We start from the raw sequence: 17,794 nt of genomic DNA on the forward strand, positions 1-17,794 counted from the left end.
GACTTTTTGCTTGTCCTTATATGAGTGGACAGGCGTGGGTGCTGCACCAGCCCTGACCTGTGCACTGTAACCCGATACGCCCTTTCAATCTGAAGCCTGCTGGACTCGATGTGAAGGCCCAAAAACTTCAGCAGCCAGTTTTCAAAGAAGCTGACCGGCTGCTCACCTTCAGGGAGCCCGACAATTCAGAGATTTATCCTCTGACCTCAATTTTCGAGGTCATCGATATGGTTTTGCAAGGCCCGCATCTCTCGCTCCAGCACCTGGATCCGACTGGATGAGGACTCCATTGCAGCTTCCAAGGCCTTAGTTCAACCCTCCACTTCCTCCAGCCTCTCCCCGAGGCCCTGGATCTCCTGCTCACGCTTCTGCATGATGTGATAGGTTGGACCTGGGCACGAATCTCCCCATGGATTTCCTCAATCGCAGCCGCAACTTTAAAGGTAAGTCTCTCCATCGCCGCAGCCAATTCCTTGGAGTCTGTCAGGTCCCCGGGGGGTTCAGGAGAGGCTGCTGCTGCTGCAGTCTCTGGTGTGGTAGGTGCTGCAGGGGAGTGTCCTCCCGGCTGCTGTTTGTTTGCTCCTTTTCCCTTTGGCATCCGTCCCACTCCCAAATATTAACAAATATGTGTTCTGTAAGGTTTTAAAGTAATATTTCCACCACATAAGTTGGCCAGGGATAGCAAAAAACACCGGTATGCCTTGGCTGTTAGGCAGAGCTGTCCACAGCAGTCCTACAGAATCGCCGCCACCTTGCCGAGTCAGTTTTGTGCTTTTTTAAAAAATTCAGACACATTCAAAATCACACAAGTTGAAAGTTTAGCCCATCCACCTTCTCAACCCTGACACGGTATATTCAATATGTTTTAAGGGGACTCCTCTGGCCCATCTCCTATGTGTGGGTTGCTTAGCAATTAGCAGTTAGGCTCCAGGGCCTATGCTCCATTCATATTAAAAGTTTTAAGTAATTGAATAAAGATTCGTGCACTTTGTATCTTTCACTGTGTCTCACACGTATACACACACACCATGGGTGCTGGGGAAAAAATAAGCACTACCGCACTTAGGTGGTAGTGTGGGGGTTAAATTTTTTTAAAAAAAGAAAAAAAAATACAAAAAATAAAAAAACATAAAAGTTTTAAGTGCTCTATCCTGGGGAGGCTTTTCCCTTGTGTTCAATTGGACTGTCCAGCACTGAGGACTCCAGCTCAGAGATCCAGGCATGGCTACCTTAGGCAAGGTCCATTACTAAACACTTGAACAGTTACACTGGAGATGTGCAAGGCTCCATGACACATCCCCATTTTCAACAGGGTCTAAACTCTATCAGTCAGGCTCTGAATAACAAACTTTAGAGAGTGTGACATATGCCTCAGGAGCCTCCTCAGATAAATCCTCAGTCTCTAAGACAGGGAGATGGGGGCGGGAGGTTGTGATCTCCATCACCAGCTCCCAGTTGGAGGTTGATGTTTGGCCTCTAGATATAGGCGTGACCATTAACAAAACTGAAAGTGCTCAAAATGAGCACAGTCTGGGTTGGTAATTGGTTTATACAGAGAGTCATTGTAAAAGGTAATGCCTCTAACATCGACAGTGTGTGATTCGTGGTTGCTTACAAAGGATGACTACTGAGACTTCATAAATATCAATGAATTGAAAGAAGAGACAGGTTGGATATCCAAGTTTGCAGATGGTTCTAGTTAGGAGGTCTAAAACAGCATAACACACCAACAAGGCAGTATTCCAAAACAATATAATTTAATATATTAAAATGTTCTCCCCTACAGTAGCCTTGAGACACATAATATGTAGCTAATTCCATTGACAATAATACAGCATTAATTTTTAGGTTTTGCCATGAGACAATGGTATAAACAAACTCCTTATCACCCATCATATCAGACACCCGCACCCCCCTCCATTCTTGGAGCCTGATACAGCACTGAGGTCATTTACTCTATTAAAAATAACCCTTATCCCAAAACATGCAATAAAAATAATACATGATCAATCTGATCCAGTCTGACCCTGTGACAAATTTCTATTTGATAATTTTCCATAACGTTCTAGTGGTGCTAAAGTGACATTAGAGTTTTTGTCTTCACTACATGGATCGTACAAATTGTGCTGTTGAATATATTCAATGACGGAATCAGGTATCACATATTTAACACTCTGTCCCCTTCGCAAAGCTCGTCGAACCTTTGTGGCTGAGATATCATTGGCTATCCACTCTGTCACAAGGTGAATATTTTCCTTGAACTTCCACATGATATCAGACTCGTAGACCAATTTCTCCACGTTGCTTCCGAGACGGCTGATGCACACAATGCCAAATTTCCCGACAATCTCTTCAATGTCTTCCTGCTTCCACAGGTTGGGAACGGCAAAAGACTCCACAACATCAGCTCCGCAGAGGAGCATTAAACCAGGAACCTCTGGAGAGGAGAGGAAACAAAATCCCTTTACATGCAGCAGGTCATTAGGTTATTGACTTTAAAGTAGATCGATGGAGGTCTTGAGAATGATGAACAAAACACTGAAAACAATTTTAGCAGTCGCCTGAGGCTGTTATCACTATTCTAAGAAACAATTCTAGCATACAAACATAGGGGCAAAAGCAGGTCACTCAGCCCCTCAATACATCATTCAAATTCTTTGTGGAGGCTCTGATTTACTCCCACATTCCCATCCACCTTTCCAGCCCCTTGTTAATCAGGAATCTATCATCCTGCCTTCAAGATATTCCAAAACTCTGTGTTTCCACCACCTCAAAAGAAAGAGAGTTCCTAAGATTCTCAACCTTCTGAGATAGAAGATTCTCATCTGTCTAAACTGGGTGACATTTTACTTGGAAACACTGAGCCTTTGTACAGTCATAGAAATCTGCAGACAGAGGCCCTTCAGTCTAGTCTGTGCCAGTCAAAACCATGCAACCATTCTATTCCCATTTTCCGGAACTTGGCCCATAGCCTTGTATACCTTGGCATTGTTAATGCATGTTCAACTACTCCTTCAATATGATGATGGCTTCTGCCTCTACCATCCTGACAGGCAGTGAGTTCCAGACTCCCACCACCGTCTACGAGAGAAAAAAAACAATTCCTCACATCCCCTCACCTTAAGCACTCCTCGTTTTAGAAAAGAACATTGGAAAAGAATGGATTTTTTTAATGACAATCAACATTGGTCGCAAGGCCAGCGTTAGATTAATTTTTAATTTCATAGAATCCCTACAGTGTGGAAGCAGCCCATTTGGCCCAATGAGTCCACACTGACTCTCCGAAGAGCATCTCACCCAGATTCACCACTTTACCTTATCCCTGCAACCTCGCATTTCCCATGGCTAATCCACCTAGCCTGCACATCCCTGGATGTTATGGGACAATTAGGCACAGCCAATCCAACCTAACCTGTGCACCTTTGGACTGTGGGAAGAAACTGGAGCACCCAGAGGAAACCCACGCAGACATGGGGAGAATGTGCAAACTTCACACAGGCAGTCACCCGAGGCTGGAATCAAACCTGGGGCTTAGAGGGAGCAGTGCTAACCACAAAGCCATTGTTGGTGAAATAAAATTTCAGATTTTATTCAATTCAGATTTGACCATCTTCCATGGGTGACATGTCCTGGGTTTCTGGGTTACCACTCCAATGACAGCAAACCAGAAAAAAACCAGTCTGAGAGATCCTTGAATGGGCTCGGAATGTTTCTGACTACTTTTTTTGCTACTCACGGATGGCAAACAACTTCCTCCTGGAGCCTGCAGCTCCCGGAATGGCTGGGAGATAAAACATAGCAGCAAAACCAACACCCAACCAGGGGTTCAAAACTGTCCCCTCCCCACCAGCACCACTGCCTTCTATTGGTGATCTCGCTTATAGTCCCCGCTGATTGAAGTAGATTGGGGAATAATTCCGAACTTAGCTATGTGCCATTTCAGAGCATTTGTCACTAAATGAGATGGGACTCTAAACATTTTGGTTTTTTTCCTAAATAAAAAACATTAATTTACTTTGTAGAAGCTTAAAGGTGTAGTGGGAGGGAGTGGCCGAGTGGTATTATCGCTGGACTGTTAATCCAGAGATCTTGCTAATACTCTGGGACCCAGGTTTAAACCCCACCACGGCAGATGAGGGAATTTGAATACAATAAACATTGGGAATGATGACCATGAATCAACTGAAAGGAAAAACCCATCTGATTCACTAAATATCCTTTCGTTCTGCCCTTACCTCATAAGGTATGAGGGCAGAATCTGGCCCATTGAGCCTGCTCCAATATTCGGCCATGGCTGATATGCTCCTCACCCCCACAACCCTTTTCCCCATAACCCTTTACAAATTAAAGATCTGTCTAACTCCTTCTTAAATTTACTGACTATCCCAGTATCCACCGCAATTCGGGGTAGCGAATTCCATGGATTCACAACCCTTTGGGAGAAGTAGTTTCTCCTCAATTCTGTTTTGAAATTGCTGCCTCTTATCCTAAGAATATGACCTCTCGTCCTAGAATGTCCCACAAGAGGAAGCATCCATTCCACGTCTATTTTATCCACACCTTTTATCTTCTTGAATATCTCAATTTGATCTCCCCTCGTTCTTCTAAATTCCCGAGAGTATAGGCCTACCTTCTTTTAGGGAAGGAAGCTGCCATCCTTACCTAGTCTGGCCTACGTGTGACTCCAGACCCACAGCAATGTCTCTTAACTGCCCTCTGAGCAATAATTGCTGACCTAGCCAGTGACGCCCTCATCCTGTGAATGAATTTTTAAAAACGTAACCGTAAGTTTTGTTACATCTGCTCTGTAAACACCTTTTGTTTCCAAGGTACTGTCATCTTTCTCGTTGAGCTTCCTTTTCTTGCCCTTCCTGCGTTGGGCTGCGATTTTCTTCTCGTGGTTACTGAAGCTGTCCAAATGCTCAGAATGGTATCTGTGTAAAAATACCAAAGGCAGTGTTGGGAAGGAAAAAAAAACTTCAAGCATACTTCTCAAAATGGCTGTTCTTCTTCTCTTGGCACAACAACAGTTGAGTTTTTAGCGATATTTTGTGAAGTTCCTCTGCGCTGGAACCATTGGGTTTGTTGTTTCCAGGATTATGACAGGGTTGACTTCAGTAACGAAGTGATTAAGAATCTTCTGTGCTTTGTTTGGATTTGCAGTTGCACTGTAGAACCCACAGGGGGCTCTTGGAGGGTTGAGGGTCTTTGTAACAGCTTATCATAAAGCGATGTGAGAGCAGAGTCCTTGTGCACATTTAAGGCTGAGATAGGTTCTCAATCAGTTGGGGAAACAAGGATTACGGGGAAAAGGCAGGAAAGTGGATGTGAGGAATGTCACATTAGCCATGATTCTACTGAATGGTGGAACAGGCTCAAGGGGCCGAACGGCCTTCTCCTGTTCCCATTTCTTATTTTCCTATGGGAAAGGGGAGCAGAACAAGTCAATCCCCATCACCCATGTCCCAGAAACAGACAGGCTGGCTATCCCCAGCAGTTTTGATGCCAGAGTTGGGGATGGATATAAGCCCATGGAAGAACGCAATGACCAAGGAAGGCATAGGGAAGGCAAACATCATTGGAGTCTGGTCATAACAAACACTCAGTTTCATTAGGAAGACAAATTCAAGCAATCTCCTCCACTTTGGTCATTGGCACCTGATATAGGTCATCACTGAGCCAGAGTCTGAAAGGGGTTTCTCATGTACCCTGTGCATTCACAGGACCATCTATCACCCAATACAGGATGCTCTGCCCATCAACCTGGGCCGCAAATGGACCAGAAAATACCTCCTGACATCAGGAGAAATTCAAGCCCACATTTAATGCCCACTGCAGACAGACTCAACAGGCCACTGGATAATTATATGGATAGAAATAATGTGTAAGTACGCTGGGGGAAGGCCAGGAGATTGACACTAGGCGATAATGCTGATGGGATGAATTGCCTCTATAACGATTCTGTGAAATAACTCAGCAACAGCTAATGGCCACCAGTGAGATACCAACAAGTACTTCAATTCTGTCCTCACTGTCAGAAATGTATAGCCCCGTGAGAGAATCCCAATTAGAGTCAGAGTCATAAAGCATGGAAGCAGACCCTTTGGCACAATTCATCTATACCAACCAGGTTTCCTGAACTAATCTAGTCCCATTTGCCTGCATTTGGCCCACATCCATTTAAACCTTTCCTTTTCATGTACCCGTCCAAATTTTTAAAAAATATTCTAACAGTACGTGCATCTACCATTTCCTCTGGCAGCTTGTTTCATACACGCACCACCCTCTGTGTAAAAATGTTGCCCCTAGATCCCTTTTAAATCTTTCCCCTCTCACCTTAAACCTATGCCCTCTAACTTTGGACTCTCCCACCACCGAGAAAAGACATTGGCCCTATTTATGCCCCACACGGTTTTATAAACCTCTATAAAGGTCTCCCCCTCAGCCTCATACCCCTAAGGAAAAAAGTCCCAACCTATCTAGCCTCCCCTTATGACTCAAACCCTCCAGTCCCAGTAACATCTGTGTCAATCTTTTTTGCACCCTTTCCAGTTTAATAACATCCTTCCTATAGCAGAGCGACCAGAACTGTATGCAGTACTTCAAATGTGGCCTCACCAATATCCTGTACAGCTGCAACATAACATCCCAACTCCTTACTCAATGCACTGACCAATAAAGGTGCTAAATGCCTTCTTCACTATCTAGTCCAATGCGACTCCGCCTTCAAGGAACTTTGTACTCGCACCCCTTGGTCTCTCATTTTGCTGCTGGATGCAGTAAGGTAACTGGCTAAGAGGACAGTGACACATTAACCTTATAGAGAAGGGTTTTGATAAGAGGATTGAACCGAGTTTTCCAGAGCCTCACTCACCTGAGAACTTTAGCAGTCTCCAACCACTCTTCTTGCTGACTTTCCCAAGAGCTCTCTGTCACCCAATCACTGCTCTCTGTGGCCTTTCTCACCATGGCTAGTCGATGTTTCACTTCAATTAGACCCTTCTTCTTGTATGCATCACCCACTGGCGATATAATACCCTTTATAACCTTGTACTTCCCTGAAAAAGATAAGTGTTAGATAAAGCTTTGACTGTACCTTCCAAACCCAGCAACTGTGGAAGGATAAGGGCAGCAGATACACTACCGCCTACAAGCTCCCCTCCAGGCCACTCATTATCCAGATCTAGACATATCGTCATTCCTTCACTGTAGCTGGGTCAAAACCCATAACGCCCTCCCTCATAACTACCGTTAGTGTACCAATACCACATGGACTGTAAGAAGGTGGCTCACAGGAAGGAATAATAAATGTCCTTGTCTTACCACAGATACTAGGAGACGGTGAGGTCTGCAGACGCTGGAGGTCAGAGCTGAGAGTGTGTTGCTGGAAAAGCACAGCAGGTCAGGCAGCATCCGAGGAGCAGTAAAACATTGATTTTCCTGCTCCTCGGATGCTGCCTGATCTGCTGTGCTTTTCCAGCAACACACACTTACCATTGATACCCACATCCCATCAAATAAAGTATGAATACGTTTTGTTCACTATCCAGGGTAAAGCAGCCCATCTAACACCCTCAACAGTCACTCTCTGTGCTGCCAATGCACAGTTACAGCAGTGTGTACCATCCACAAGATGCACTGCAGCAACTCACCAAGGCTCCTCAGACAGCACCTTCCAAACCTGCAACCCCTACCATCTGGAAGAACAAAGAGCAGCAGATGCATGGGAACATCAGCCCCTGCAAGTTCCCCTCTAAGCCACTCACCATCCTGACCTGGACACTATCCTATCATTCCTTCAGTGTCACTGGGTCAGAAACGTGGAACTCGCTCCCTAACAGCATTGCCCTACACCCCAAAGACTGTATTGGTTCAAGAAGGCAGCTCACTACCACCTTCTCAAGGGCCAACCAGGGATGGGTAACAAATGCTGGCCCAGCCAGCAACACCAACACCCCATGAATGAATTATGAAGCATGACAGTCCGCTACTGACCCTGTGTGTAAAGTGGGTAACAAAGGTACAGCCACTGATTAGGAATGGACACAACTGAGGAAGATGCAGATGCTATAAACATAAAATAAGGCAGGAGTCACTCATCAGGCCTCTGGAAAAGAAAGAGAATTAACATTGAAGGTCAAAGAGTAGAGCCCAGAGGAGTGTTCTCAAAGACAGAAATATAGGGGTTCATTGTTTCTTGAAATTTGTATCACAGCTGCTGTTAGTGGCTTGGTGGCTCAGTGGTTAGCTCTGCTGCCTCACAGCCCCAGGGACCCGGGTTCGATTCCAGCCTCAGGCGACTGTCTGTGTGTGTTTCCTCCCACAATCCAAAGATGCGCAGATTAGGTGAATTGGCCATGCAGGTTTGGTACACTAGTCAGGGGTAAACTTAGGGGAATGGGTCTGGGTGCGTTACTTGTAGGTATGGACTGGTTGGGTCAAATGGCCTGTTTCCACACTCTAGGATTCCATGAGTCTAGGTAGTCTGGATGGTGAAAAAAAAGTGTTTAGTATGCTTGCTTTCATTGCTCAGACCATCAAATGTAGGGAGTTGGGACATCATGTTGAGGTTGTACAGAACGTTGGTAAGGCCACTTTTTGGAGTACTGTGTCCAGTTCTGGTTGCCCTGCTATTGGAAGGACATTATTAAATTGGAAAGGGAGCAGAAAAGATTTACCAGGATCTTACCAGCACTGGAGGATTTGATTATAAGGAAAGGCTGTAACTTTTTGCACTGGAGTGTAAGAGGCTGAGGGGTGACCTTATACAGGTTTATAAAGTCATGATGGGTATGGATAAGGTGAATAGCAAATGTCTTTTCTCGAGGATGGGGGAATTCAAAACCAGGAGGCATAGGAGTTAAAAAAGCCCAAAAGAGATTTGCAAAGGCTTTATTATAAATCTAGCCCAAACATCAGTTTCCACCATTCCCTGTCCAGAAGCACTGGGGAAGAAGTCAGTTCTTTTTTTTTTACAAAGGAATAAACACAGTGCTAAATACTGTAGTCTAAGTACCCAATCGCCTAAATACAACCAGTGCCCACAAGGGCAGTGTGCCAAGAACAAAAATAAATCAACAAAGGGAGGAGACTAATCAAAGTGGAGTTGGTGGAGGGAAAAACCAATGCACCCCAGCCCCTCCCACCAGATCACCCAAATAAACAAGTTACTTGCACTACAGTACTCCAACAATAATAAAAAAAGGTGGGGAAAAACAGGGCAAGGAGCTAAACTTGGATGGTGTTGCTCCGGGAGATAATGCCCTCCAGCTTCACCCCCGTGGGAGAACACAGCTTTTTTCAAAAATGTTTAGAGGTGACTGCTTCAAAACAACAAAACAGAATGAGTAGAAAGTGCCTGGTGACATCTGACCCCGAAAATTCAGCTATGCCTTTCTGCAATAACTACCTGTTTCATCCGGAAACTTTAGATATTTTTAATCACTCTTTTCCGAGATGTTATTACACACCTCTGCAGCAGGTGGGACTTGAACCCGGGTCTCTGGGCTCACCACCACTGTGCCACACAGGCCCTCGAGGACATAGCTTTTTTATTTTAAAATAAACCACCAAAATCAGCCATGTTATTAAAGAGCCGAAAGTGAGGTCTGCGGATGCTGGAGATTAGAGTCAAGAGTGTGGTGCTGGAAAAGCACAGCAGGTCAGGCAGCATCCGAGGGCAGGAAAATCTTACTAATGTTACTAATGAAACAATTTTTACCCCAAGGAGAGACAAAGTGACAATTAGAAAGAGAGGGAGGGGATGAAATTAGACTTGGAGATATGTAAAGAAGCAATCTCTTTTTCTTAGACACAGAAAATTTTTGATTTACAAAATTATACCATTACCTCATGTGGGATTGGTTCCAGTAGTTGTGACTTGCTCGCTTTTGATAATATAAATAGTTGCAGTATCCAATGTGCATTAACTTCCTTAATCAGCTTGGAAGCTGTCCCTTTAAAAGGAAGGGTCCCCTTGTTGATCAGTGGTAATATCGCTACCTTTGAGGTAGGGGGTCCTGGCTTGGAGCCCCACCAGCCCAAAGCTGTGTAACAGGCTGATCAGAAAATATCTCCCTTTAAAAAGGATTAAGAGCTCTTGTGGCACAGTGGTAGTGACTCTACCTCGGAGCCAGGAGATCCAGGTTCAGGTCCCACCTGCTCCCGAGGTGTGTAGTAACATGGCTGATTAAAAAATATCTCCCCTTAAAGGATCCTGCATTTCTATCACTGATAGAGGAAGGGTTTGTGGAAGGAAGAGAGATGGTATGGGAATGTAAAACCTTTTAAAATGTCAAGGTAAAATTTTGGAATAACAAAAAGATAAGAACCAGCACAATCTCTGACCACACCTGACGGGAACACAGATTGATTCCAACAAACAAATTTGAAGGATGCACAAGACTGAAAAACATAAAGAAAGAGGCTTCAAACCTGTTTGGTGGAGGTAATCACGGGCTAATTCAAACATCCTGAGATGCATGTTTGTGATGGGATTAAATGACCCACATGCCAGCAGCACCACCTCTGTCCAACTGCTAGATCTCTCCATCGTGGTCTCACTGTAAAACACAGAGCAGAGAGTTACCCTTAACCTCTGCTTAACTCTGTTAACTTGACGGAGTCCACTTGACCCAAGCTGCCACTCTTACAGTGGAAGGTCAGGAAGGTCAAACCAACCTAGCTGTTCAACCAAGGAAGGCATGTCCATCTAGTCCTGTCCAGCCTCTTGACCACCACCGTCAGACAGACTGGGATATCACAAATGGATTGGAATATTGGTAACACAGAACACCCTCGTGAGTACAATAACAACTGAGCAGTTTTAAAATCAGGAGCAAAATACAATGAATGTTGGTTGTTTAAAATAAACCTGGAAAATGAAACGAGTAGGCCACAGGGACAAGAGTAGGCCATGCTGCTACTCCACCACTCTAGATCATGGTGGATGACCTATCTCAACGCCATGTTCCCGCTCACTTCCCCATATCCCTGAATGTCATCAGTAACTGGAAATCTATCAGTCTCTATCTTGAACTTACTCAATGGCTGAACTTCCAAAGGGGTCTGGGGAAAAGAATCCCAAAAGGTTCATCACCCTCCGATTGAAGATGTTCCTCATTGTCTCAGTTCTAAATGATCTTATGCTGCAACTTGTATTCCCTAGGTCGAGACCCCACAAAGAGAGGACACATCCTTCCTGCTTCAACCCTCTCCAAACCTTTAAACATAAAAGGTAAAGGTACATTGGTCTTACTGGACCACAGGACTGCTCTCCCATTAGAGAGACAGATGACTAGTGGTGGGTTTAACCACACCTTAGTTGAGGGGAGAGGGTGAGAAGGAGAAATCTTCATGGTAGCCCTTTAAGAATATTTTACCCATGTATTAGATCACCGCTCATTCTTCTAGACTCCAGAAAATACAGGTCCAAGCTCCTCCAACTCTCCTCAGAGGGCAGTCCCACCATCTCATGAATGAGTCTCTGGTCAGTATGTCCTTCCTGTGGAACTGCACCGACCACGCCAGGTGCAGCCTCACTGCGTTCTATACAATGGAAACAAGGCTTCATTGCTCCTGTACTCAGAAGATCAGGTACGATTTGTGGAAAGGGTCACAACTGCTACCATTTCAGATTGCTGACCTTTCATCAGCACTCAGTTCTTAAATCTAAACTCCTCAGTTTTAAATAGTGTTAAGCAATCTTTAGATTTGAACAACCAGCAAGTATTACGCATTGTTTTGGGGCAGCTCAGTGCAGCCAGTTTGATCAATTGGGTCCTTTTCATAAGAACTATGAGCAGTAGTAGGCCTTTCAGCCCTTCAAACCTGCCCTGCCATTTACTATCATCATGGCTGATCTCAAATCGACCTCAATTCCACTTTCCTGCCTGCTCTCCATAATCCTTCAACCCATTACTAATTTCAAATCTGTCTGTCTATCTCCTCCTCAAGTTTATTCAATGTCCTGGTGTCCACTGCACTCTGGGGGAAGTGATCTCTACAGGTTCAAGACCCTTGGAGATAAGTCATTTCTTCCACCATCCATGGGCACTGCCCGTTTCCACCAAATGTCCACATCGTGGGCACATCCAGTCAGCAGACTCTGACCAGACACAGCCACCATCAAGCCAAGCACTCAGCCCGTTGCTGACGATACAGTCATTTGCTGCAGCGATCCTGCCCAGCTGTGACCATGTGTTCCAATCATCTGTCTATCTCCATCCTCGCCCACTCACTGCAATTTGTCTGCAAACGCTCTGTGATGCTCACCTGTTTCTACTGTCCTCCAGCTCTGATCAAGTGTTTAAAGTGTTCTTTTGCAATTTTTTGCTCTTGCAATTTAAAGCTCCTCTCCATTCGTCTTACAGTCTATATTTGGAATTTTAAGCAGACATCAGAGCACATATCTTTCAAAGGCCTCTGTGTTCTTCTGGAGATCTCACTGTTCACATTTCTGATATGAACAAGGACAGGGACAGAATGTAACATCTTCATTGCTGCAGGCTTGAGTTTTCTGGTTGAAACCGCAGCTCTTTAGCTTCACAGGATTTCTGGCTCTCTCAATCCTTCTTCTAACTTCTGCACCACATCATATAATGTGTGAGAAATCGAACATTTCCACAGTGTGTGTGGTTAGGATCTGGAATGCATTCTACTCCGTGGAAATGTGATGCAGGCAGGTTCCATTGAGGCATTCAAGAGTGTATTGGATGGTTATTTGGATAGGAATGTGTTCAAGGATATGAGGAAAGGCAGGAAATGAGCACTATATGATGGTGTTTGTTTAACAACAGGTGCAGGTACAAAGGGGTAAATGGCTCCTTCTTTATTTTTTTCTCTTTTTTTACTTACCTTTTTCCTAACAGTGCACAGGGCCTCAGTTTGACATCCTCCAAAAGTGTAGCACTTTCTTAGTAAATGAGATGGAATTAGCAAACCTGGCTATTGGGCAACAATTCATTTTTTACGTTTGTACTGACTGTTATGCCTGAAGCAGAGCGTTCGATGCAGCAATGCTTTTGTGATTCCTTATAATTGCAATTTGGTCAGAAGAATAGAGACATGGACTATTTTCTCATTGGGGAGAAAATTCAGAAATCTTAAGTGCAAAAAAGACTTGGGAGTTCCAGTTCAGGATTCTTTCAAGGTAAACTTGCAGGTTGAGTCAATAGCTAGGAAGGCAAATACAATGATGGCATATATTTTGAAAGGACTTGAATATAAAAGCAGGGATGTACTTCTGAGGCTCTCTTAGGCTCTGGTCAGACTATATTTGGAGTATTGTGCGCAATTTTGGGCCCCATACCTCAGGAAGGATGTACTAACCCCAGAGTGTCTTCAGAGGAGGTTCACAAGAATGGTCCCAGGAATGAAAAGCTTAACATATGAAGAATGTTTGAAGACTCTGGGTTGATACTCAATGGAGTTTAAAAGAATGAGGGGGGCATCTAACGGAAACATACAGAATGGCCTGGATATAGTGGATGTTGGGAAGATGTTTCCATTGGTAGGAGAGACTAGGACCCGAGGGCACAGGCTGAGAGTAAAGGGAAGACCTTTTAGAACGGAGATAAGGAGAAACTTTTTCAGCCAGAGAGTGGTGAATCTAGGGAATTCATTGCCACAGAAGGCTGTGGAGGTCAGGTTATTGAGTATATTTAAGACTGAGATAGATAGGTTCTTGAGTATCAAAGGGATCAAGGGTTATGGGGAGATAGTGGGAGAATGGGGTTGAGAAACTTATCAGCCATGATTGAATGGAGGAGCAGACTCGATAGGCACGATGGGTAAAAACAAGGACTGCAGATGCTGGAAACCAGAGTCTAGATTAGAGTGGTGCTGGAAAAGTACAGCAGGTCAGGCAGCATCCGAGGAGCAGGAAAATGTTTCTGGCAAAAGCGCTCCATCAGGAATAGACCTAATTTCTGCTCCTTTGTCTTAAGGTCTTAAATGTAAGAAACTGGATGTCGATAACATGGCATTGAAGAATCCAACATATATTTGTTACAACCAACTATTATCTACAAACATTACATTTGAAAGCACATAAATGCCTGGGCAAACATTAAGTTACTAGGATCGAAGTGAGCCCTCTTGGGGAAGCCCAGTTTGGAGCATCTACAGGCTTATGGCTCACAAAGGGACTATAATGTTCAACATTCTAACTTCACTTCTCTATTTTTCTACTTTTATGCTAAGAAGACTACACTGCTGAACTTTTAACTTATTTATCTATTTCTGTAACTAAGATTTTGTACCTAAGATGACGCTGTGTATGGCAAAATTGCACTCTTTTCTCTGTACAGAGAAACCTTGATTATCCGAATATCGATTATCCAAATTTCGGATTATCCAAACAAGATCTCACGGTCCCATAAAAACATTACATCAAAGAGGTAAGTGAATTCGGGTTACCTGTACTGAAGAACATGTGGAAACAAAGAAACACAGGCACCTCAAGCATCAATGATTGGATATTGTTTTTACATAAGGGTTAGTTACACAGCCCTTTACAAAAGTGAGTGCTTTATTCACGACACTTTACCAGGCTGTTCATCAAAAATAGTGGTAAAGGAAGTAAACGCATGTGCAAGGCAGTACTTCTATCACGACACTGGGTTCAGCAGAAACTGACAAATGCTCTTGTGATTGTAGAAGCTGTTTGACCTTGTTTAATGCTGGGATTTCACATATTTATGCAGTGGTAAAGGTTTAGTCCTTCTCAGTTTAACCTGTAATTTGCAGAATGCAAAGATTAGTTTGTTTAAATAGCAGACATCAAAATTATAGATTTAAATAAACTTTCCGGTACAGCACAGCGATAGATCAGAATGGCTTCCCTTGCTTAAGGTCAAATCGATTATCCAAATAATCAGTTATCCAAATGAAATACTGTCTGCCTGTCTCATTCAGATAATTGAGATTCCTCTGTACTCATGTACTCCAAACTCGAGTACATATGACAATTAAAACCTAAATCCAAAGTCTACAACACAGCAGCAAGCTTCCAATAGCATGTCATGCTACAAGTGTTAATCTGAGATCCTAATACCCACAGGTCACATGTTATGTTACACTCAAAAATATGCCTCTTAAACATACACTGACAATAAAGGCAGTCTTAGGGAGCATCACTACAAAACAGACCATGTCTACCTCCAATGGAAGTGATCAAGCTTCTAATTTGTCATTTTGCTATATTGGCTGGTTGTGAATCTTCCCCAGTGAAGAATATCATCAGAAACAACCACAAAACTCCACTGAAACTTTGCTTCATTTAAAATATTTTGAAGTTGTTTTCACGTGTCATCATAATCCCAATTGATGCTAAGATCATCAAATCAGATTCCAGAGAGGAACCTGCCCTGACATAGTTTGAGGATTTTTTTTTTGCTTTTAATGAAGTGATTCCTCACTGCAACATGAATATGCAATCCTGCAGATTTTGCTTAAACAATAAAATGGAAATAAAATTATCCAAACTATTATAATAAACATTCAAAGATATTAAACACACAGAAGTCTAATCCAATTAATTCTAAAAACACACGAGCTTTTACATTGCACCCAAAACACACCCATGGTACAGTTCCTACAATACCACTTTATAATATTTGCACCAGAGTCTGAATCTAACTCCTCAGTATAGTTGAGTAATTTGTGACTTCAGCTTTTTAAATTGGAACTGCAGATAGAGTCATAGAGTCACAGAGATGTACAACACGGAAACAAACCCTTCAGTCCAACCCGTCCATGCCGACCAGATATCCCAATCCAATCTAGTCCCACCTGCCAGCACCCAGCCCATATCCCTCCAAACCTTCCTATTCATATACCCGTCCAAATGCTTTTTAAAATGTTGCAATTGTACCAGCCTCCACCACTTCCTCTGGCAGCTCATTCCATACACGTACCACCCTCCGTGTGAAAAGGTTGCCTCTTAGGTCTCTTTTATATCTTTCCCCTCTCACCCTAAACCCATGCCCTCTAGTTCTGGTTATCATATAGCTGCTTAAATGTACACTGCTTTAAGTAACCTCTTCAAGGTTTTATCACAACACTTCTGGTCTGGGACTAGCACAAATTTGATACTCTGAGGTAATCTGTACATTATACACTTTTTATTTCTGATAAGGGGAGGCAATGGCGTGGTGGTATTATCACTGGGGTGTTAATCCAGAGACCCTGGTAATATTCAGGGACTTGGAATCAAATTCCACCACAGCAAATAGTAGAATTTGAATTGTGACCATGAATCCATTATTGACTATCAGGAAAAACCCATCTGGTTCTCCAGTAGAGAAGGAAGGGAACCGCTGTCCTTACCTGGTCTGGTCTACATGTGACTCCAGATCATAGCAATGTAGTTGACTCTTACCCTCTGGGCAATTAGGAAGGGGTAATAAATGCTGGGCTAGGCAGCAACACTCTCATCCTATGAATGAAAGGGCCCACAGATGATTAGAATTTAATTTCTCAGGGTTGAAGAGGGCACTCCTGGCACAGTGGTAGTGTCCCTATCTCTGGGCCAGTAGACCTGGGTTCAACTTTTAGCTTCTCCAAAGGTGTGTCATAACAGGTTGATTAGAAAATATTGCCCAGACTAGTTTAGTTTGGGATTATGCTTGGCATGGAGTGGCTGGTTTCCATTCTGTACTAAGACTCTATGAATGATGCATTACAGCAGGTGACCATTCTGCCCATCTGAACTGTGCAAGCTCTATGAAAACGCAGTCCAAATTTCCTTTGTTCTTCCTCACCACATTGTAATGTTGCAAGATATATATTTGAGTTGCTTTGTCTCTTTGTGTGACAGATTCGCTGTGAAAGCACGTTTCTCTACCTCTCAGTCCTCCTTTTGGAAGTGACCCCAACATCCTCACAGTCAGCAGCAATAAAGCCCAAGAGGTGTCTGTAAGAGAGACACTGCGCTGTAGCCCCGAGACTCGGGAGGGTCCCTTTAACAGGAGTCACTGCTGAATGCGAGTGGTTTTTCTAAAAAATACAATGAACACACAAGTTTGCATTTGCAACCTTACCGGCATCAAACCAACGAGCAGAACCGGGCCTCTTGCGGGTCTGTTTCGGTTTTGGTTCACTTCCTGCCACTGCATTTCCTGGTCATTTCACCAAGAGGCAAGATTTCAAACAGGGATTTCCGAGCTCCAAAAGGCGGCGCACCACCTCCCCTAGAACACTTTGCAAAAACTTAATCATCATTCACCTACTGAGTATCTTTGCTTTTTTATTTCCAAAACCACACGATCCGACAGTGAGCAATGTAACAAATTGCAACAATGACTAAAGCTCATCTCTCCAGGAGCAGGGGAGCCAACTGACCCTGACTGCTGTAATGATTATACACAACACCAGATTATAGTCCAACAGGTTTATTTGGAAGGACAAACTAGTGTTTCCAAATAAACCTGTTGGACTATAACCTGGTGTTGTGTGATTTTTAACTTTGCACATCCCAGTCGAACAACAACTCCTCCACATCATTACAATATGATTAGGATTATTCCCCCTGCCCCATGTACATTTATCATAAAATTTATAAAGAAATGTTACAAAACATTTCAATTTAAAAATCACAGTAAAATTCAATGTGTCTCCACACATGATCCACTTATTAGCATTGTAATGTTTCCATTGTAATACTCTTAGGTTTTCAAATTGGTGAAGTCACCATAGTCATAGAGCTTTATGGCGTGGAAACAGACCCTTTAATCCAACTCGTCCATGCCAACCAGATACCCTAAATTAATTTAGTCACATATGACACAAATCC

At 43.5% G+C, this 17,794-nt stretch overlaps 1 protein-coding gene across 1 annotated transcript; it reads right to left on the reverse strand.

Moving 5' to 3' along the window:
* Positions 1-1,738: 1,738 nt before the first annotated feature.
* On the reverse strand, positions 1,739-17,277 carry nmnat1 (nicotinamide nucleotide adenylyltransferase 1). The gene is made up of 5 exons (XM_043675426.2): positions 17,043-17,277; positions 10,435-10,562; positions 6,875-7,058; positions 4,816-4,934; positions 1,739-2,437 (listed from the first exon to the last, which is right to left on the reverse strand). Exons 2-5 carry the CDS (start codon positions 10,550-10,552, stop codon positions 2,007-2,009), a joined length of 852 nt encoding a protein of 283 aa, XP_043531361.2. The 5' UTR covers positions 10,553-10,562; positions 17,043-17,277; the 3' UTR covers positions 1,739-2,006.
* Positions 17,278-17,794: the final 517 nt, after the last annotated feature.

This window comes from Chiloscyllium plagiosum, unplaced genomic scaffold (genome assembly GCF_037043375.1).
Source record: "Chiloscyllium plagiosum isolate Xiang-an unplaced genomic scaffold, Cpla_swu_hap1 HiC_scaffold_37, whole genome shotgun sequence".
Taxonomy (NCBI): domain Eukaryota; kingdom Metazoa; phylum Chordata; class Chondrichthyes; order Orectolobiformes; family Hemiscylliidae; genus Chiloscyllium; species Chiloscyllium plagiosum.